Consider the following 21,149-nt stretch of genomic DNA (forward strand, 5'->3'; position numbering starts at 1 on the left):
TACTCCAGTATTCTTGCCTGGAGAATCCCATGGACAGAGGAGCATGGTGGGCTATAGTCCATGGGGTCTCAAAGAATCAGACACGACTGAGCGACTAACACTTTCAACTTTCAATGAACAGGTCACTCACAAAATGAGAGTGGGTATGTAACCAGCATCTTGTGCAAGTAGCTCTTGTTTTCTGTCCTGTCTTTTTCTGGGATGAATGTTAGACCTCAGCACCTGAACCTTTTCTGGTGGGGTTAAGCATTGACAGATTGTTCTCTGGAGAACCTGGAGCCCCTATAGTGCCATCAGCAATGCACACTTGCACCCGCCTCTCCTGGCCTTGCCAACATCGATGGTTGGATTTTTTTTTTTTTTTAATTAATAGACTATTTCTTAGAGCAGTTTTAGGTTTACAGAAAAACTAAACAGAAAGTACAGAGAGTCCCTGTGTACTCCCTTTTTACGCACCCCCTACCCTAAGCCTCCCAGTTTCCCCCAGTTAGCATCTTACACTGGTTGGGTATATCTGCTACAATTGATGACCCAGTGTGGAGGCATTATTATTAACTAAGTCTATAGTTTACATTGCTGAAACTCCAGTACTTTGGCCACCTCATGCGAAGAGTTGACTCATTGGAAAAGACTCTGATGCTGGGAGGGATTGGGGGCAGAAGGAGAAGGGGACGACAGAGGATGAGATGGCTGGATGGCATCACTGACTCGATGGACGTGAGTCTGAGTGAACTCCGGGAGTTGGTGATGGACAGGGAGGCCTGGCGTGCTGCGATTCATGGGGTCGCAAAGAGTTGGACACGACTGAGCGGCTGATCTGATCTGATCTGATAGTTTACATTATGGCTCACTCTTTGTGTTGTACACTCTGGATTTTCAAGTATCCACCATTATAGACTTGTGCAGAATAGTTTCACTGCCCTAAAAATGTGTTATGCTCTGCCTATTCATCCCTCCCCTCCTTCCCCTGCACCCTTGACAACCACTGATCACTGTCTTTTAAGTTTTTTCTTTTCCAGAATATCATATCATTAGAATGATACTGTATATAACCTTTTCAGATTGGCTTCTTTGACTTAGCAAAGTACATTTTAAGGTTCCTCTGTGTCTTTTCGTGACTTAATAACTTTTCTTTTTATTGCTGAATAATATTCCGTAGTATGAATGTACCACAGTTTGTTTATTGAAGGATGTATTGATTGCTTCCGGTTTAGGGCAATTATGAATAAAGCTGCTAAATAAATAAACATCCATGTGCAGGTTTTTCTGTAGACATAAGTTTTCAACTCATTTGGGTAAATACCTAGGAATAGGATTTCTGGATCTTATTGTAAGAACATGTTTAGCTTTGTAAGAAACTGCCAAACTGTCTTCCAGAGTGCCATTTTGCTCTGCCATTCTGCATTCGCACCAGCGTTTGGAGTTTGCAGTGTTCTGGGTTTTCAGCTCCTGTAGTAGGTGTGTGGTGATATGTCATTGTTTATTGGCTGTGAATACTTTCACTTTGATTTTTGGTAATTCCATAAGTATAATATCATCATTATTCTTTCTTGTTCTTTAATTACTAATGAGAATGAACCTTTTTTGTGTGTTCTTTACTTAATATTAGTGTTTTTTTGCTTGTGTGAATTCATATCGTCCAGGGGAAATTTGGTAGTATTCTTGGAGGTTTGTAAGTGTCTGCACGTGGCTTTTTCTCTGCCTGGGTTTTTTTTTATTGTGGTAAAATACACAGAACATAAAATGTACCATCTTAACCATTTTTAAGTGTACAGTTCAGTTACATGTTTGTTTGTTTTTTTTGGAGTCTAGTTGATTTACAGTGTTGTGTTAGTTTCTGCCAAACAACAAAGTGAATCAGTTATACATGTGCATATATCTGCACTTTTTTATATTGTTTTCCCACATAGGTCATTACAGATTATTTAGTTCCCTGTGCTATACAGTAGGTCCTTATTAGTTATTTATAAGTTACATGTGTTTTTAATATCATGCCTTATATTTTATTTCTTTAATATTTCCCCCTAATGCTGAGGGTTTTTTTAAAGCCAACTCTTCTGACTTAGATTTCTTTGCTTCAGAGGGCCAAAACTACCTTCTCTTCCTGTTTGAGATCTGGATATTATTCCATTTTGATTAACTGATAATATAAATTTAACCTTTTTGTCCCAGAGTGATGTTTTAAATAACATGATGTTTCTAAATAACTGTGATGATCCAGTCCCTTCTGAAACTGTCAAATAGCCTGTCTCAAGCACGCAGTGACCCCAAGCTGAATTCCAGTAACAATTCAAATGTAACCTCCTCATATCTGTATTAATTTGTTTGTTGATATAAAGTGATATCCTTAGGATAACCCTTCCAGATTGCCTTTTTTTCTGGACTTTTCTTTTCATGGACTAAAGGTGAGTTTGAAACTAAGCCATGATTGCTCTGTTGAGTGTTTACAAACTAAGGTGCTAAATTCACTTAAACATTTGTCTGAAAATTAGATTTTTAAGTTATCTGTTTTAGTTTAAAATGAATGCCATTTTGCAGTAAAGGAGACTGTATTTTCATTGACTTTTTTGGAATTAAAAATAATCCATTTTGCCCAATTACTCCCTTTTCTGTGACTAATTCAAACCTGTAAAATTGCAGTAGCCAAATAGGAACCATACTAAAAAGCACTTTGGGCTTTTAACATCAGTGTGCCTTTTGGAAAGAGATGTTTAGCTGGTGTTTTAAATGTGTTTCTGTTATTAATTTCCTGTTTTCTCTTTAGTTTTTGGAAACCCACAGAACCAAGCCTGTTTCACTACGGGTTTTGTGTGTGCACTGAAGTCTTTTTCTATAATAACAAACACTGAATCATTTTACTACAGCCCTTCCAAATCTGCTTCTCATTTGTTTGCCACTTGACTCCCTCAGTCTTTGTCCCTCCCAACCTAATGTCGCTTTGTCCTTTCTGAGAAGTTTTCTGTATTTCCACATTAGTAATTATCTGAGTGAAAATTGTCATTTTTCCCCCCAAAGTTGAACATTTCTCTGTTTCCAAGCAAACGTTTTCTTTTTTTCTTTTTTTGGCTCCTCAGTACCCTCTGGGCTGACAGAGTCCAGAAACCCTATTTCAAATGTTCCCAGAATTCGGGTTAGCAGAAAATGATAGACTAGCAAACAGGTGCCTGTAGTCCAGGCGAAGCCCTGCTTAGGTGTGGGTCAGATTAGATCTGAACCATGACATAGTGGAGAAGCACGTGGCTAGTCTTTCATTTCCCATCTGTCATACCTCTTATTTTTCTGCTTTAAGGACACAATTTAAGCCCATCTTTTCTCACAGGGAAAGATTCAATGTATCTAAAAAGTTTTCGTAAATGTTCTCTCTCTGGTAACTATAATTTATGTTTACAAGAGGAAACACATTTATATATTATGAAGTCATGGAGCTGTTTCCTGCACCAGAACCAACAATACGTTAAGTTCATTTAAAAATGCAACAAACAGGAACTGGACTTGCTGCTAATTCTGGGTGTGTCAGTCTCCCTTCTCATCCCTACCTTTTGTCTTGGCTCTTATTCCTCACCACACCTCCCCGTAGACTAGCTCTCCTTTCGGCTCAGGTCATTAGGGAGCTGGTAAAAATTACACCCTCCAAAAAGAAAAGGTAGCAGCTACTCCTGCTCCCCCCGCCCAGCTCCCCCCTGCCCTTTGTCAGAGGGCCAGGGGAGTTACAAATCTGAAGTGTCCAGTACAGGCAGGAACTGCTCAGACCCAGCCATCCTCAGGCAGTGACAAGCCTTCTTTGGCTCTGCCAATGTCCCTGCGGTAGTACTGGCACAGGAGGCTTCGGAGTTGACCATTATTTAACAAAAGAAAGGAAGAAAAATGGCAATCAGACACTTGTATGTGCCTGGCAGCCAAGAAGCAACTTCTCACTATCCGCAGTCAGGCACTGTTGGAAGGAGGATTCAGCGATCCGGAAGGGCTAGAGAGCAAGAGGGGACTGTTTTATTAAAGGTTTATGTTATGAGGCTTAAGGAGGAAAACTGAATATTTAGCCTGGACATGAGAACATGTAAAAGAGTAGGGATTTGTTTTCTTTGAGTCTAAAAAGCGTTATTTTGGGAAATGTGGCTGCTAGCTGTTCCCTCCTTCTATGTGGTCAGGTTGAGAAGAACCAGGATTAAGTTGCAGTGGGTGAGATGAAAGTTAAACAACCAGTATTCAAGTGTTCTAAGAGCTGATGTTGTGTTACAGTGGATTAGCAAAAGGAGGAAATAAACCAGATATTAAGAGGTATGGACTCTGGGGCCAGCCAGCCTGGCTTAGATCCTGGCTTCAGCACTAACTTGTTCTAGGACCTTGAGCAAATTACTCCACCTCTAAGCTTCAGTCACCTCAGCTGTAAAATGGGGATAGTGTACTCATTTCCTCATAGGATTGTTTTTAAGATTAAAAAAGATAGTATAGATAGAGTACTTTAAACAGCAGCTGACATGTATTAAGGGGTGTATATTTAATAAATGTAATTACATGAATGGTGGCAAGGATTTTAGGGTCATTTGGGCCAACAGTTCATTTTACAGATGAAGAGGCAATAACAGGAGGTGAAATTGAGGTTACGAGCCTTTCTACAGATCCCAGGCTGTTGTCAGTACTCCTAGCTGTTACAGGAATACTCATTGCTTCAGAAGCATATCCCTTTAGGTTCCCCTTTCACCCGCTTCCCTAGAGCCAGCATTTCTCGGGTAATCCCTGTGTGCCTTCACTGCGCTAAATGCTGACGTATGTGACCTCATTTCATCCTGACAGTAACGTGACAAAGACGCCACTGTTATCCTCATTTTGTTTTTAAGATGTATCATCTAAATTTCAGAGAGGTCCAGTTACTTTCCAAGGACACACAGCTTGAAAGAGGCAAAGTCTGAGTTAGAACCAAGACTGACAGCAGAGCCTGTGTTGTTAACCATGGCACAGATTTTCCTCAGAAAATCTCAGTAGAATACAGATGAGCTAAGTTAAACCAGCCATTGCCTCAGCAGCCACAGGGCCCAGCCATAAAGATCTGAGGCTGGTTTGTAATCCCGACATAGGTCTCTCAGGTGTATTATTTCTGATACAGTGCTGTTAATATGAAAACAGTCCTCCAAAAGAACTTATCTCCCTGGTTAAGAGAATGAAAGTCGAAGGTCCTGGAGCAGTCCAGTAGTGGCCAGGCCCAGGGCTTTCATGAGGTAGGGACCATGTTGGGGGTCATCAGGACTCTGGGCAACACTGAGGTCACTGCCAGGATCCGAGCAGACCAGAAAAGATGAATCATGTATCGGAATTCCTACCTAGACCAATGGTTCCTTACCTCCTTCAATCCCTGTAAGACTCCAATGACAGTCATGACTCTCCCCTCTTCAGAAAAATGTGCAAGCTCACACACCAAAAACGTGTTATCAGGTGGCTTCAGGGTTCGTAAACTCTAGCTAAAAACCTCCGTATTAGGCAGCGGAATAGACTCCTTAGGAGTACTGCTCTGGTGCCAGGTGGGCTGGATTCAAATCCTTTTCTTTCATTTACTAGCTGTGCAACCTTGAGTAGAGCTTCAACTCCCTCAACTGTAAAATGAGGATAATAGTATTTAATTAAAGGGTCAGTGTGAGGATTAAACAGGTTACCAAATTTAAATGCCTAGTACATGGTTAGCTCCCTGACCGTGTTCACTATCAGTGATAGTAGCATTGCTGTCCCCAGAGCTTAGCCCATTCAGTAAATGTTATGGACAGAAGGTATGAATCATTCTGGTGGAGATGCCGAGTCTAGCAGAGACCGTCCCCACCAGTGTGTCACAGACGGGCTGTAGTTATGTCAGGGTGCTTACCCACTCAGCCCTTGGAACTGCCAAAGCTCTAGCTGGTTGCTCATGACTTCAAGCACCAGCACCCAAAGTGTGACATACAAATATCCTCTCTGGGTGCCCTGATGTGATAACAGGTTGGGCAGCACTGATTGAGAAGATGAGCTGGCAGCTAGTAAGAGTCCAGTAGGCCGTGCAGACTTCGAGCCCGGGAGAATCCTATGGATGGGTGGCAAAGAGAACCTTGCCCTGGAGCAGGGCTCCGGTACTCCGTCCCATGCGTCAGTGCTTCCCTACTGGGACAAGGACTGGCACGTCACAGCTCGAGGATTTGTGGAGAGCCCGCAGTGAGCCAGGAACTGGGTTTGGAGCCCGAAGTCTTGTGTAGGCAACGTGTGTTAAAGAGGAAGAGGTAGGCATGTGACCCTGGGACTGTGAGTGCCAGGAAAACGTGGTAGCCAGGGCTGCAGGGACTTCTGAGGGGACCAGCCTTGCCTGCAAGGTGAATGAATTCTTAGGGTGATAGGAAGCCACTGAAGAGTTTTAATCAAGGAAGTGGTAGGTTTAGATTTGTACTTTAAAAACAAGGCATTCTGACACAAAATTTGAGTGAGAAACAGGCAAGAATTTATTGACACATATTAGAAGGTTCTTAGATTAGTCAACAGGTGAGGTGATACTCACCTGGAATTAGGTACCTTGACCTTCTTGTCTGTCTTTTAATTATTTAAATTGAAGTATAATTGACATGCAACATTATATTTGTTTCAGGTGTACAACATGCAGCAGTATCTGTATATTGTGAAAGGATCACCATAGTCAGTCAGTTAACATCCAGCACCATATGCAGTTACAGAATTTTTTTCTTGTGATAAAACTTTTAAATTTTATTCTCTTAGCAACTTTCAAGTATGCAATACAGTTTTATTAACTGTAGTCATCATGCTGTACCTTACATCCCCCAGGACTTATTTTGTAACTGGAAGTTTGTGCCTTTTCACTCCCTTTACTCATTTTACCTACCACCAACCCCTGCCTTTGGCAGTCACCAATCGGCTCTCTGTATCTATGAATCTAATTTTTTTAAGGATTCCACATATAAATGAGATCATACGGTGCTTATTTTTTCTCCGCCTGACTTATTTCACTTAGCGTAATGTCCTCAAGGTGCATCCATGTTGTTGAAATGGCAAGATTCTATTCTTTTTGTGGCTGAATAATATTCCAGTCTGTGTGTGTGTGTGTGTGTGTGTGGTGTAGCTCTTTCTTTATCCATTCCCCCATCAGTGGACACGTAGATTGTTTCCATGTCTTGGCCATTGTAGATAATGCTGTAATGAATATGGAAATGCATATATCTTTTCAAGTTAAGGTTTTTGTTTTCTTTGCATAAATGCACAGAAGTGGGATTGCTCGATCAAATGGTAATTCTACTTTAAATTTTTTGAGGAATCTCCATACTGTTTTCTATAGTAGCTACACCAATTTACATTCCCACCAATAGCACACAGCGTTCCCTTTTCTCCACATCCTTGCCAAAACTTATTTTTTCTTGTCTTTTTGGTAATAAAACATTCTGATAGATATGAGGTGATATCTCATTATGGTTTTGATTTGCATTCCACTAGTAATTAGGGATGTTGAGCATCTTTTCATATACCTACTGGGCATAGAAAGCCCAGTTTCATATCATCTGCCTGTTTTTTCAGTTGGAGTGTTTGGCTTTTTGCTACTGAGTCATTTGAGTTCTTTGTGTATTTTGCATATTAGCCCCTTATCAGATACAGGATTTGCAAATATTTTTACCATTTAATAGGTTGCTTTTTCATTTTATTGATGGTTTCCTTTGCTGTGCAGAAACTTTTTAGTTTTTTTAGTCCCAATTGTTTATTTTTGTTTCCTCTGCTTTTGGTGACAAATTCCAAAAAGAAATCATTGGCAACTTACCACCTATGTTTTCTTCTAGGAGCTTTATGGTTTCAGGTTTTAAATTCAAGTCTTTAATCCATTTGAATTAATTTTGTGTATGGTGTAAGATGGTGGTATTCCTAGACTTCTGAGGATAAAGGGGGAATCAAGAATGACCCCACTGGGAATCCCTTGGTGGTCCAGTGGTTAGGACTCTGTGCTTTTACTGCAAAGGGGCTAGGATCAATCCCTGGTCAGCAACTAAGATCCTGCAAGCTGCATGGCCCCCCAAAAAAGAATGACCTCACTGATTCTTGGTAAATGGATGGATCTGAGCACAGGAGAGATGTCAGAATGGTCACAGAGAACCAGCAACCCCGGAGTTGGCCTCCTGCCTTCAGTGAGTCTCCCTTCTAGGGGAGTGAATTTAAAAGTGGGTTTTATAAACAATTGACTTGTTTATTTACTGATCTGTTTGGCTGCACTGGGTCTTGGTTGCGGTATGCAGGATCTTCAGTTGTGGCATGTGGTTTCTAGTTCCCTGACCAGGGTTCAAACCCCTGCCCTGTGCTTTGGGAGCACAGAGTCTTAGCCTCTGGCCTAGCAGGGAAGTCCCTAAAAGTGGGTTTTGATTAATGAAATCTTAATTTACAACCAGTTTGGCTGGCATGTTTCTCTTGAATGCTCAGTTTTTAGAATTCTTAAATGTGTATATTTCGAACTCTTAATAAAAGCCAACATAGTTCTCTACTTTGAAGAATTCATCTGTTTTTCTTCTTCTTGGCTGGCCTCATTCACTGTCCCTGTGTGTCCTTGTGGCAGGAGGAAGCCATGCAGCTCATAATATGACACTGTCCATTTTCTCAGATCTGTGACGCAAAAGGAAATCTCTAACCTCAGCTGTGGCTCCGGTGCTGGAAAGAAGCCAACTTCATGTCTGACTGCACAGGCAGGAGTTTGCCATGGAGAGCTTGGGGCTGCAGACGGTGACCCTCAGTGATGGGACGACGGCCTATGTCCAGCAAGCTGTCAAAGGTATTTCCGCGGACTGCAGAATCCTGCCCTGTCCCGGTCCAAGAGTCTCATGACCACCCTGCCCTCTTGCCTGCTTGCTACAACTTTCTCTGCATGAGAATATCTCAAGGTGATTGATGAAAAAGTAACTCTAAAATATAATGCCACCTAGGGAGGCTAGAAAATCAGATTAGCCTAGCTACAGGAGCCAAGATTCCCTTATGTGTGGTAAGAGGTTCATAAATATTTCTGGCATGGATGAACACAGTGCTGCTTGTGACTTCCTGCTTTTCAAATATTCCCTTTCCAGTTTTCTCAGTTCTTTCTAGAAGCAGTTCATTTTAATTTAAGCAAGTTTAAGCAATCAAACTATCTTCTGAGCATGTGCAACATACTCTTTAGGTTCAGGGTAGGGGGCCCCACTAGGGTGACCAGAAAAAGTCTACAGGGCACATAGTTAAATTTTAATTACAGATAAACAATGAATAATTTTGTAGTGTAAGTATGTTCCAAATACTGCATGAGAAAGCTATGTATAAACATAAGATTAAATACTAAAAGCAATAACATAGTAATACCAAGTACTAAAAAAAAAAATCCTTCACTGTTTATCTGCAATTCAGATTTACCTGAAATTCAAATTCCCAAGGAACTTAAATTCAAGGGGGCATGGAGTCAGAACAGAGCATTATTGAAGAGCAGGGCCTTTTGGCCAGGACACTCAGTGTCCTAACAAGTTCCTTCTTTTCGCCAGCATTTACAGGCACGCCAGATGGCATGTGGGTCTTTCTTGGACAGCACTGGCCAAACACTGCCTCGTTCCTTCTCTTTATTTTGCCTTTTCTGCACTCTGTGAGCACCGCCATCCTCATTTCTCCACTGTCATTGCAACAGTGCCCTCCTTCATTTCAACACATTGTCAAAATGTATTTCAAGTCCCAAGCTTATAAATTGTTGATTTCATTTTAAATCGGCTGCTTCCTGATGACAACAAAGAGGCTCCTTAATAGCATCGATAGGCTTTTTCCATATGATGACGTGTGGAGCTGGCTGGCTTTATTTTCTTGAGAATGGACTTCTCTAGAATACTTGTGAAGCCTGCAGCCTTCCCATTGGAGGTCTTTGCCCTCTCACAGCAGTCTCAGCGGGATGGAAGAATTCAGGACCTGCATTTACTCTATGGACCCGGCTATTCCCCTTGCCTCAGTCTTCTGTTACGAATTAATGGTTGAATGAATGAAAAAACAAACAAGTGGCTGTGCTTGGCCTTGGAAAGCCACTCTCTTTTCTTATGTCTTTCCTTCTTATGTCTGGATGATCTCTTTACCTCCCCCACCTCCCCATTTGTATCTTTCTCTTGTCACTCTTCTGGCTCTGTTCTCTTCTTCCTCCATGATGCTATAGTGTGTCCTTACATGCATGCACACACACACTCACACCCAACAGATTTCATACTGCTTAGAGTAGAGCTGGCCTTGAGGAACCAGAACTTCACTGTCCTGAAAGGCAGCTCTCTTGCAGGTGAGCTCCTTTGATGCTCTCAACCAGTGCACTTTCATCTCTGTCAGCAGGCAGCTCTGTCTGGGCCCAGCTTAGCCAGCCGGAAGCCCTAAAATGTTATGAGACTTACCTATAAACAGGGTAAGCATGAAATGTGTTATTCAAAGCTGACACTTTGGAGAGTGGAAGAACATGCTCTGAATAAAGGCACCGGGACCACTCTGGGCAAAACGGAACCTACAGTCACCTCTGCAGTGGGGTGTAAGGGTCCTGACAGCTCTTCTCCCCACCACCAGCACCCCACTCCTCTCCGCATTGTCATCTCTGCTTGTTAGAAGTTCTAGGTTGAGAGTTTTCCCTTAATAACTCTTCTCGGCATCTTGTTTCCTGTCTTGCAACAGTACCCACTCTCCTAGCAGAAGCTCTGCTGATACTTTCAGATCCCCAAGTGCTAGTGCCCTTGGCGGGGCAGCCTGCTGCTTGCTGGGCAGGAGGGAAGAGGGGGTTGCTCTCCCCTCGTCTCAGCTGTGTTTCTCTCCTACTTCCTACCTTTGTCGCCGCCTTACCTACTCTGGCTGGGTTGTGGAACTATTAGTTACAGACCCAAGAAAACTCAGTTTGGGGACAAGTTTGAGAATTCTTCTGAGGGGTAGACATCAGCAGAGGTGAGCCAGAAGTAACTGTCTGGTCTTGAAACGTGTAAGTAAATGAACAAAGAAACCACTTGTCATTGAGTCTTCAGTCTCCCTTCTTTGCTTTCTCACTTCCTTTATCCCTTCTCCCTCTCAAACTCCCTGGACATAAGGAGAGGCCTATATAATTCTAATTCTAAATCTAAGAGCCTTTTGTTCTTAGGAGAGGAAATGGAGGCACTGCTGCTGCTACTGCTAAGTCGCTTCAGTCGTGTCCGACTCTGTGCGACCCTATAGACGGCAGCCCACCAGGCTCCCCCATCCCCAGGATTCTCCAGGCAAGAACACTGGAGTGGGTTGCCATTCCCTTCTCCAGTGCGTGAAAGTGAAAAGTTAAAGTGAAATCGCTCAGTCGTGTCCGACTCTTAGTGACCCCATGGACTGCAGCCTACCAGGGTCCTCCATCAATGGGATTTTCCAGGCAAGAGTACTGAAGTGGGGTGCCATTGCCTTCTCTGAATGGAGGCACAGAGAAGTTAAATAAGTTGTCTAAGATCACACAGCTAGTAAGAGGTAGAGCTGAAATTCAAACCCAGGAGGTCTGGACTGGTTGTAGAGCCCTGTGCTTTTTTGTGTGGGCGGGGGTGCTGTGCTGGGCACTTGTTGCTGCACAGGCTTTTCTCTAGTTGCAGCGAGTGGGGACTACTCTCTAGTTGCAGTGGCTTCTCTTGTTGCAGGGCTCTACGGCACTCAGGCTTCAGTAGTTGCTGCATGTGGGCTCATTTGTGGCTCCTGGCTCTACACCACAGGCTCATTAGTTGTGACACATGAGCTCAGTTGCTCCATGGCATGTGGGATCTTCCTGGACCAGGGATCAAACCTGTTTCTCCTGCATTGGCAGAGGGATTCTTTCCCATTGAGCCACCAGGGAAGCCCCAGAGCCCATTGCTTTTAACCTGTAAGTTATACTGCCTTATCAGAGGGTCTTGGTCTTGGCATACTGCCGCAGTGGGAGACAAGGGAACATATTTTGATTTAGTTAATTTGAGTCAGATCTGAATTTGGATCCATTTGGGGCCTTTCCAGATTTCAGGGAATCCTTTGCTGTTTAGCTCAATCTCAGCAGCATACTGCCAGGTTGGAAGTCCCTGCTTTGTGTGGCATGGGTAGAATAATAAATGAAGTTGCTCCTCCTGTGAGTGACTGAAGGGGAATCTTCTGGGAGCTTAGGATTCTTCATGGCAGGATGTCTCTGCCTTGGTACCTCTGAGGCCCAGACCTGGGAGGCAGGGAGTGAGGTAACATGGAGAATGCCTAAGCTGTGCTTAGACATGCAGACTGTGCCTCCAACAGGCCTGTACTAAAGCAGGCAAGTGTTCCTCAGCCCTCTTCTGGGCCTGGCCCACTTCTCTCCATTTCTGCCCCCGCAGGAGACAAGCTTCTTGAAGGGCAAGTGATCCAGCTTGAGGATGGGACCACTGCATACATTCACCAAGTGACAGTGCAGAAAGGTGAGGGCATCCCAGGACGCCCCTGCCACATGAGCGAGGCCAGGCAGCCTCCACTGAAGGAGCCCTGCTCCCTGACCCCAAGCTCCAGAGAAAGGCAGGCATTGCTCTCATTACAGAGCCTCTTTCCTTTGAGGATGGACAACCCGTGCAGCTGGAAGATGGCAGCATGGCCTACATACACCGCACACCCAAAGGTGGGGTCACAGTCCTCATGACTGGTGAGAAGGAAGGGAGGCAGAACTGGCCGTGGTTGGGGGATAGCATTGTGCACCCTGGGAGCTGGGGCAGAGACATGGAGCCGTGGGCCCCATGCTCACCTGGATTAGCAGGCACCCCTGCCTTTCCTGGCGTGGACCGCAGGAGCAGCTGCTTCTGCCCCTAGGAGCCTGAGCATGGGAGTCCATGGCCTGGGCCTGGCGGCTCTAGCTACAGCACAGCCACAAAGTGTTAAGGCTTTAAATGGGATCCAATAATATCCAAAACCAGGACCACATACTTAAGTCACATTTTTTAAGAATGAAGCTTTTAAGGTACTGAAGAATAATGGTTTATTTCTTCTACAAGTAGTTTTTTGAGCAATTGCATGCCAGGCACTAGGTGTGGAGTATACAAAAGAGAACAGGGTCAGACATAGTCCCTGCTCTCCTAGAATCTAGTGGGGGAAAGGGCTTGAAATGAACCATCATGAACTGATCACTACAAATGGGGTTCAGACTCAGGGAGGGCTTTTCTGAGAAAGTGACGCTTGGGCTGGGAGCTGGAGGATGGAGTGGGCCTAGCTGGGAAAGAGCAATGGCAAGAAGGGTTCAGTACTCCAGACGGAAGGAACAGCATGTGTGACCCGGAAACGGGTGGAGGTGGGCAGGGAGAAAGAAGGGCACATTCATGGAACTGCCAGGAGCTTGAGTCTTGGAGGGGAGGGCAGAGTGGGTGAGGTGAAGCCAAACAGAGAGGATGGGCCAGAGCACTGGGGCTGCAGAATAAGGGTTTGGGTTTTTATCCTGAGGCCAATGGACATGGTTGACCTGTTTAGGCTGTTGGGTAACAAGACCACACGTGTGTCCTGCAAAGCTCCCTCTGGATGCTGTGCTGCCTGGAGGGAACTAGATGGGGTGAGGGGCCACCAGTCAGGAGGTTCTCATGGTCATCTCAGCCAAGATGATGGTCCTTTCAGGTCCTCACCAAGCTTGTGTGTTCCCAGTGAGTACTCCATAGGAGACCTCATCCTTAGGAGAGGTGGCCCCAGAGGGAGGGCCAGCCAGGGTGGACCACCAAGGTGAGGGAGCAGGAGAAACCAGAGGCTAAACCCTCCTCGGTATATGTACCTCTCCTTACCTCAACGCCCAGGTCCCAGCCGCATCTCTTGCCCTTGTGCAGCTTCTGGGCTAACCGCATGTTCCCTGCAGAGGGCTATGACCCCAGTGCCCTGGAAGCCGTCCAGCTGGAAGATGGCTCCACCGCCTACATTCACCACCCCGTGGCTGTGCCGTCAGATGGCGCCATCCTGGCTGTGCAGACAGAGGTGGGCCTGGAGGGCCTGGCCGCAGAGGATGACGAGGGCTTCAGTGCGGACACAGTGGTGGCCCTGGAGCAGTATACCAGCAAGGTGAGCTCTCTAGATGACAGGGTTAGTCCTGTGCCTGCACATGACCAGGGCTACTCCCTGTGACCCGCAGCCTGGCTCCCCCGACTCATCTCTCACGGGTCATCTTCTTGGGCAAGAGTCACAGCCCAGCTGGGGCCCGCCAACAGCTGTGTACACTCCCACTTGTTTATGCGTCTCTGCAGAGGGAAGGCAGCTGTAAGAAACAGTGATACCCATACGGTGGGAACTTAGGCCCAGCTTCACTTTGGCTGCACTGTCTGAGAAAACCTTTGCCAGCGACTTTTATTAGTTTTCCAGTTCTCTGAGGTCAGATGTTCTTGTGTTTATTTCTTTTCTGCGACTCATTAAGTCATTTGGGAAAATAACCTCTGTAGGCAGTGACGAGAGCAGATGTAGCGGAGCAGCTGGGATTCTTGGAACCCAGGGCTTGCACAGTAGCTCAGCTGCAAAGGAAAAGGATCTTGGCTTTCCAAACATTAGTCAGTCTAGGCTCTCTTTGCCTGGGCCGTGGTCCTGCCTGTAGGGGAAGCCAGTTCAGAGATCTGAGAGCCTTCCAGACCAGGGTCCTCCCTGCCCGGCCGAACTCCAGCGCCTCAGGGTGGATGTAGCAGGGCTTCCTGGAGCGTGCATTTTACCCAGGGGACTGGGGGAGTTGTTTTTATAATTAAACTAGAATGGCTATATCATAGAGGAGAAGAGGAAGTTGAAAAGACACTACAAAACTTCGCAGTAGGCCCCTCTGGGCTATGCCCACTCCCACCCCCATTCTGTAAGGTGTATTTTAGAAGCTTACTGCTGTTGGGAAGACAACCAAGCTTTAACTGTAAGCCCTGAAATCTGTGTGGGCTCTGCCTCTGTCATGTGCTGCCTCAGTCACTCCCCTCCGAGGCCTCAACTTGTTCCCATCTCATATGATGAATTGGGGCCAGATGATCTCAGAGGGTCACTTCTAGCCCTGAAGTTTTTTGATTCCCTCAAGAACCAGTGGGACATGGGAGTGAAATCTGAACGCTTGACAGGGTTCGCCTGCCGAGCAGGCCCAGCCACCTGTGGCCCTCTCCTGCCACCCACCAGCTACTCGAGTGTCCAGGAAACTTTGTCAGCTGCCTGACCCCTTGACCTGGAGCTGACTATACAGACCCGCTGTGGATTTGGCCTCCCTCCTTTGACTCCTGCTCACCACGCCTTCCAGAGTTCAGTTTCAAGAGCTCCTGGGAAGGCCACAGTGTCCCAAAAACAAAGGCTAAGGGACAGTTCCAGCAGGACTCTGCCCAAGAAAGCACAACATTAAGGCTCCCTGAAGCCAGAGGCTGGTGTAGAATGGTTTTTGGCAGGAGAGAGGGAAAGGAAGGGCTTGTCAGTAGCCAGGTGCTACAGGTAGAACTGGGCTTCTGGGAGGACTTGCAGGTCCCTGCCCTGGGCACCTGTGCACTTTGTTGGTTGTGGCCACCTCGCTTCTGGTGAGCCGAGGTGAGCTTGTCCCCATAGCCAGCCCCTTGGCAGTGCCCCTTCCAAACATGGGTTTCCCCAGGGAGGAAGGAATTTCTTCCTATCAGAGGATAAACGTGTCCAGAGCAGCAGCCTCCACGGTCAGAAGGGGGGCAGCTGGCCCTCAGCCCAGCTCGAGTGTGGCCGTTGCGGCCACTCCTCCCCCCGCCCTACCTGCCCATCTAAGAGACGCCCTTTCTCCCCAAGATGTCAGAGCCCCAGTGACATTTAATCGTCTCTCTGTCCATCAGAGCTGGTGGTGACTCCACTGGCCAGCCCTGTTCCTTCTGCAGCAGGCTCAGCATCTGTTCCATCTGTCTAGATCGATCACCCAGGTTGCGCATCTCCCCCTTGGTAGGTTTAACCCTGTTTATTGGGTCTTAAGCTGCCAGCTGGGCCCTGTGTCCTACCTCGTCCCTTCCTTCTTTGAGGAGAATACATATAGGGACCCCAAGATTTTTTCCCCTCAGGTTCTGCATGAGAGCCAGGCTCCTCATAATGGCAAAGGACAACAGGTTGGGGACAGAGCATTCCGCTGCGGCTACAAGGGCTGTGGGCGTCTCTATACCACCGCGCATCACTTAAAGGTAAGGTGGCTGCAAAGAGCTCTCAGCCTTGCTGTCTTCCCAGCAGGCTGCAATCCTGCCTTCCTGCTTTGACTGGAACTGGTCCCTGACCTCAGGTTGCTCATTGCCTCCTGGAAGGAAGAGATGAGTGTACAGGAATGTCAGCACGGGGGGCTGTGACACGCGTGAAGAGTGCATGAGGGAAGAGAATCAGGGAAGGCTCCCTGGAGGGGGCATCTCCACTGAAGAGGAAGCAAAATAAAGGAGGTGGCCAATGCTAATATTCTGGGCCCTAAAGAAACCGAAGAGCCCATTCATACCCTCTCACCTCTGAATGACATGGTTGCTTGTCCTCACAGGTGCACGAGAGAGCTCATACCGGTGACCGACCATACAGGTGTGATTTCCCCAGCTGTGGAAAGGCCTTTGCCACAGGTAACCTACCTGGATGGAGACCAAGGTGGACTGCTTCCAGTTGAGGGTAAAGGGCCCTAGATTAGCTCTGAATGTTCCCTCAAGGGAGCCAAGCACCAGGCTGCCTTCCGGAAGAAACTGCTGTCTCAGTGCTCCAGCTGCAGGGCACTATCACTGCAGGAAACCTGTCATGGAGGCAAGAAGCAACCCTGACACAGACCAGTGGGGGGTGCCAGTGGTTGGAGGGCTTGCCTCCCTCTGGACTTCATTTTCCCTCAGTTGAGGCCCTGAGGTCATAGGTTCTCTGGGTCTCCTCTTCCACGGGTTCTGGAATGGTGCCAGCTGGCCCTGGACAGGGCAGGGAGCAGGAACCGCTGCCGCAGCCCCACTTCTGTGCCCAGACAGCGGCAGGACGGAGGCAGACACGGGCGCTTTGTGCCAAAGGAGGCCCGGAGCCTCACGGGGCACACCTTAAGGGAGAGCGCCTCTGCCTTAGGAAGGCAGATGCTAAAGATGAGGCCCCACCCAGTGCTTTTCTCACCCCTCCCCTTCCCCCGGGACAGGATATGGGCTGAAGAGCCACATGCGCACCCACACTGGTGAGAAGCCATACAAGTGCCCAGAGGAGCTGTGCAGCAAGGCCTTCAAGACCTCAGGAGACTTGCAGAAGCACGTCCGGACCCACACTGGTAGGCCGGGCCCTGCCCGCCCAGCCCAGTTAGGGCCTGGCCCCAAGCCTGGGGCTCACCCCGCTCTGCGGGACCCCTTGCTGAGCCGCCCTCACACGTGGGTCTCCACAGGTGAACGCCCCTTCCGGTGCCCCTTCGAGGGCTGTGGCCGCTCCTTCACTACATCTAACATCCGCAAGGTACATGTGCGCACCCACACAGGCGAGCGGCCCTACACCTGCCCCGAGCCCCACTGTGGCCGTGGCTTCACCAGCGCCACCAACTACAAGAATCACGTGCGCATCCACACAGGTGGGCCGGCTGGCATGCGCGGGCCTCCCCCTCTGAGGCCCCAGCCCCTCTACCAAAGGCTTCTGACCTGAGACACCTTCTCAACAGAGGGTCGTTGCAGGCTGGTCCGCGGGCGGGGCACAGGGTCCCGAGGTTCCAGCTGTGCCCCCAGAACCGCTCTTTCACTTGCAGTGAGCGAGCAGTTCCTCCATTACCAGTTGGGGCTGATCTGATGGGCACTGCTGGCCTTGTCAGCCCCCTGCCCCCATCTGCACCCACCTGAAATCCGCCCCCTCCAGCGGAGCTCCCAGATAAAGGCCAGGGTCAGGCACAATGGGGAGAGAGCAGAGTGGAATGTCTTCAGCTCCTCACGTCGTCCACTGTCCATGTGACTCCCGTGTATCCTCACCCACCCCAGTGTTACGTCCCTGTCTAGCTTCTGTCATCTCTTGGACGCACGCGTCCCCTCCCTCTGCCGTCATACCTGGCACGTCCCCGTCAGTCATCCCTCTCTGTCTCCTGCTGCTTCTGTTCACAAGGCCCTGGTGCCCCTCACCAGCCCCTTCACTAGCCTCAGCCTTGCCCACCCCCCTGTCTTCTCTCCCCCTTGTCTGCAGGCCCCGTGGTCCCACACTCACTTCCTCTGTCTCTGCCGCTGGCCATCTTCCCCAGCTCTGTCCCTTCAGAGTCCCAGATCCCAGTCCCTCTTCCTCCCTCTGGCTCTCTCTTCACCAACCCTGTCCCTCACTCCTGCTCCCTTAGTTTCCCCCTTGCCAGCCCCAGGTCCCACCCCCCTCACAGCCCAGTGTCCCCAGGGGAGAAGCCATACGTTTGCACCGTGCCAGGCTGCGGGAAGCGCTTCACCGAGTACTCAAGCCTGTATAAGCACCACGTGGTGCACACACACTGCAAGCCCTACACCTGCAGCACCTGCGGCAAGACCTACCGGCAGACCTCCACCCTGGCCATGCACAAGCGCAGCGCCCATGGCGAGCTGGAGGCCACAGAGGAGAGCGAGCAGGCCCTTTACGAGCAGCAGCAGCTCGAGGGTGAGGGGCGTGGGCAGGAGGTGAGAGTGGGGACAAGCCAGGTCTCCCCATGACCACCTGGGGGCAGGTGTCAGCCTTGGCTCTCCTTTCCCAGCTGCATCTGCAGCCGAGGAGAGCCCGCCACCCAAGCGTCCCCACATTGCTTACGTGTCAGAGGTGAAGGAAGAGGGCGATGACCTCCCTACCCAAGTGGCTATGGTGACCGAGGAGGACGGGGCCCCCCAGGTGGCTCTGATCACTCAGGATGGTGCCCAGCAGGTACAGGCCGGGGGCGAGGGGTGGGGTGGGCCCCTCTGGCTGGTAGCCCCTCCCTCCCTCTCTGGGGAGCACCAGGTTCTAACAGCCCCATCTTCACCCAGGTTCTCTTTTTCACCCTTCTGGATCTCAAGAGCTGAGGCCGAGGCTCCCAACTCCCTGTAACACAGGCCGCCTGCTCGTGCGTCCAACTCAGTCTCTGGGGCTTCTGGAGCATAGCTAGTAGTTTCCCTTTTTACTTGAAGGCTGACAGGTCCTGTTTGCCTGAGTGAAACACTTGGATGTCCTCCTCCAGAGAGGCATGTTGGTGTATGGGCCAGAGCACGGTGTGGCCTCTGCAAGCCTGGGCTTTCGCGCCAGCAGCATAACCCGGCCTCTGTCTGCACGCTCAGTGTCAAGTGCACCTGTAACTTTCAGAGTTGATGACGAGGGTGAAATTGGGTAGAGACCCTGAATTGCATGGAACAGAGCCCTGAGGCAAAGTGGTGGTGAATAGACGTGGTCAGCAGATTTCTTCCAGTGTAGCCTCTCTTTGCAGCCAGGGCCTGTTTCACTTGCTTGTCCTGATCCCTCCACCCTGTGACAAGAAGCTGATCCTCTAGTCTACCGATAAGCAAACCTGAGAGAGCAGGCTCATCTGCCTGGGGGCTTTCAGACAACCCTCCCCTCCACTCCTGGCTCATCTTCCTCCTTCCCATTGGCAGGTCAGCCTGTCCCCAGAAGACCTGCAGGCCCTGGGGAGCGCCATCAGTATGGTGACCCAGCATGGCAGCACCACCCTCGCCATCCCCAGTCACGACGACACCCTCGCCACCTCTGGCGCCCACACAGTCGCCATGGTCAGCGCCGACGGCACCCAGACGCAGCCCGTACGACCAGGCCGCTTGCTTGGGGTTCTTCCTCTCTTGTCCTTCCTTTCTGTGCGACAGGCCTTAAAAAGTGCGGGCTAAATTAGTCCAGCCTTCTTAGGAGGACCAAGATTCCCACAGATAAAGCGTCTTCCCTACAACTCTGGGTCATCAGCAACTCTCCTTTGTTGACAAGCATTGATCTGAGAGTCAAGAGACAGTTTGCTTGCTGCCGTAGGCATGTTGCATGTTACTTTTCCATGAGCTTTAGTCCATTTTCAAATGAGGGTATTAAATTACCTGTGGGGCCTTTTACATCTCTGTCCTTCTGTGGCTCAAAATTCATAAATTAAGTTGGCTGTAAGTTAAAGAAACATACAGCCCCCACTTAGAGCTTCCCTGGTAGCTCAGTCAGTAGAAGAATCCGCCTGCAATGCAGGAGACCCAGGTTCAATTCCTGGGTTGGGAAGATCCCCTGGAGAAGGAAATAGCAACCCACTCCAGTGTTCTTGCCTGGAAAATTCCATGGAAGGAGAAGCCTGGTGGGTTATAGCGCATGGGGTCTCAAGTTGGACACAACTTAGCGACTAAACCACCACCGCCACAATCCCCACTTAGCTCTGAGCCCCAAGCTAGCTCATTAATCTGACTCATAATGATTTTATTCATTTCCTTCTGAGTTGTTCCCAGCCACCTTGCTTGAAGGGATTTTTTTGGATTGGGGGTTGAGAGAATAATGTAAGTAGGTTGGAAAATCTCGTTCTTAATATATGTTTCAGGTCACGATCATCACCTCTGGGACTGTGGTGGCTGAGGACTCAAGTGTAGCATCCCTTCATCATCAACAGGTGGCACTACTGGCCACAGCCAACGGAACCCACATTGCGGTGCAGGTGAGGAGACTGGTGGCTGCAGAAAGAAGCACGAAGGGCAGGGGAACTCGGTGGAGGGAAGAGGACAGCATTCGGGTCTGAAGGTGCCCATTTCAGAGGACAAATCCCTTTCTGCCTGCAGCCACACACCTGTCTCGGGCCCAGGCTCTTCCTTCACTGAGGCAGGGTGGGGAGCCCCTTCTGACCTTCACGGTAACTTTCATGGCATTCTGCCTTGCAGTCTCAACTCTTCATTTCTTCGTGTCCCTGTTCCTTCATCTGGAAAATAAGGGGGCTGAGTCAGTTCAGTTCAGTCGCTCAGTCGTGTCCGACTCTTTGTGACCCCATGAATCGCAGCACGCCAGGCCTCCCTGTCCATCACCAACTCCCGGAGTTCACTCAGACTCACGTCCATCGAGTCAGTGATGCCATCCAGCCATCTCATCCTCTGTCGTCCCCTTCTCCTCCTGCCCCCAATTCCTCCCAGCATCAGAGTCTTTTCCAATGAGTCAGCTCTTCACATGAGGTGGCCAAAGTACTGGAGTTTCAGCCTTAGCATCATTCCTTCCAAAGAAATCCCAGGGCTGATCTCCTTCAGAATGGACTGGTTGGATCTCCTTGCAGTCCAAGGGACTCTCAAGAGTCTTCTCCAGCACCACAGTTCAAAAGCATCAATTCTTCGGCACTCAGCCTTCTTCACAGC

General features: G+C 48.6%; 1 protein-coding gene across 5 annotated transcripts in view; it reads left to right on the forward strand.

Annotated features, from left to right (window-relative positions):
- Window positions 1-21,149, forward strand: part of ZNF76 (zinc finger protein 76) — a 30,066-nt gene that overhangs the window by 6,573 nt on the left and 2,344 nt on the right. For 2 of the 5 annotated variants that reach the window (XM_061399042.1, XM_061399041.1), the window contains exons 2-13: window positions 8,600-8,767; window positions 12,309-12,389; window positions 12,506-12,583; window positions 13,796-13,995; window positions 15,954-16,070; window positions 16,409-16,484; window positions 17,027-17,152; window positions 17,264-17,443; window positions 18,238-18,471; window positions 18,566-18,729; window positions 19,431-19,595; window positions 20,354-20,467. In XM_061399042.1, coding sequence (XP_061255026.1) covers window positions 8,695-8,767; window positions 12,309-12,389; window positions 12,506-12,583; window positions 13,796-13,995; window positions 15,954-16,070; window positions 16,409-16,484; window positions 17,027-17,152; window positions 17,264-17,443; window positions 18,238-18,471; window positions 18,566-18,729; window positions 19,431-19,595; window positions 20,354-20,467 — 1,608 coding nt within the window. In that variant the 5' untranslated portion in view covers window positions 8,600-8,694. Of the gene's footprint in view, window positions 1-8,599; window positions 8,768-11,615; window positions 11,837-12,308; window positions 12,390-12,505; window positions 12,584-13,766; window positions 13,996-15,953; window positions 16,071-16,408; window positions 16,485-17,026; window positions 17,153-17,263; window positions 17,444-18,237; window positions 18,472-18,565; window positions 18,730-19,430; window positions 19,596-20,353; window positions 20,468-21,149 lie in introns of those variants that run through there. The other 3 variants (XM_061399044.1, XM_061399043.1, XM_061399045.1) reach the window with 3 other exon arrangements.

Source organism: Bos javanicus, chromosome 23, assembly GCF_032452875.1.
Source record: "Bos javanicus breed banteng chromosome 23, ARS-OSU_banteng_1.0, whole genome shotgun sequence".
NCBI classification, from domain to species: Eukaryota; Metazoa; Chordata; class Mammalia; order Artiodactyla; family Bovidae; genus Bos; species Bos javanicus.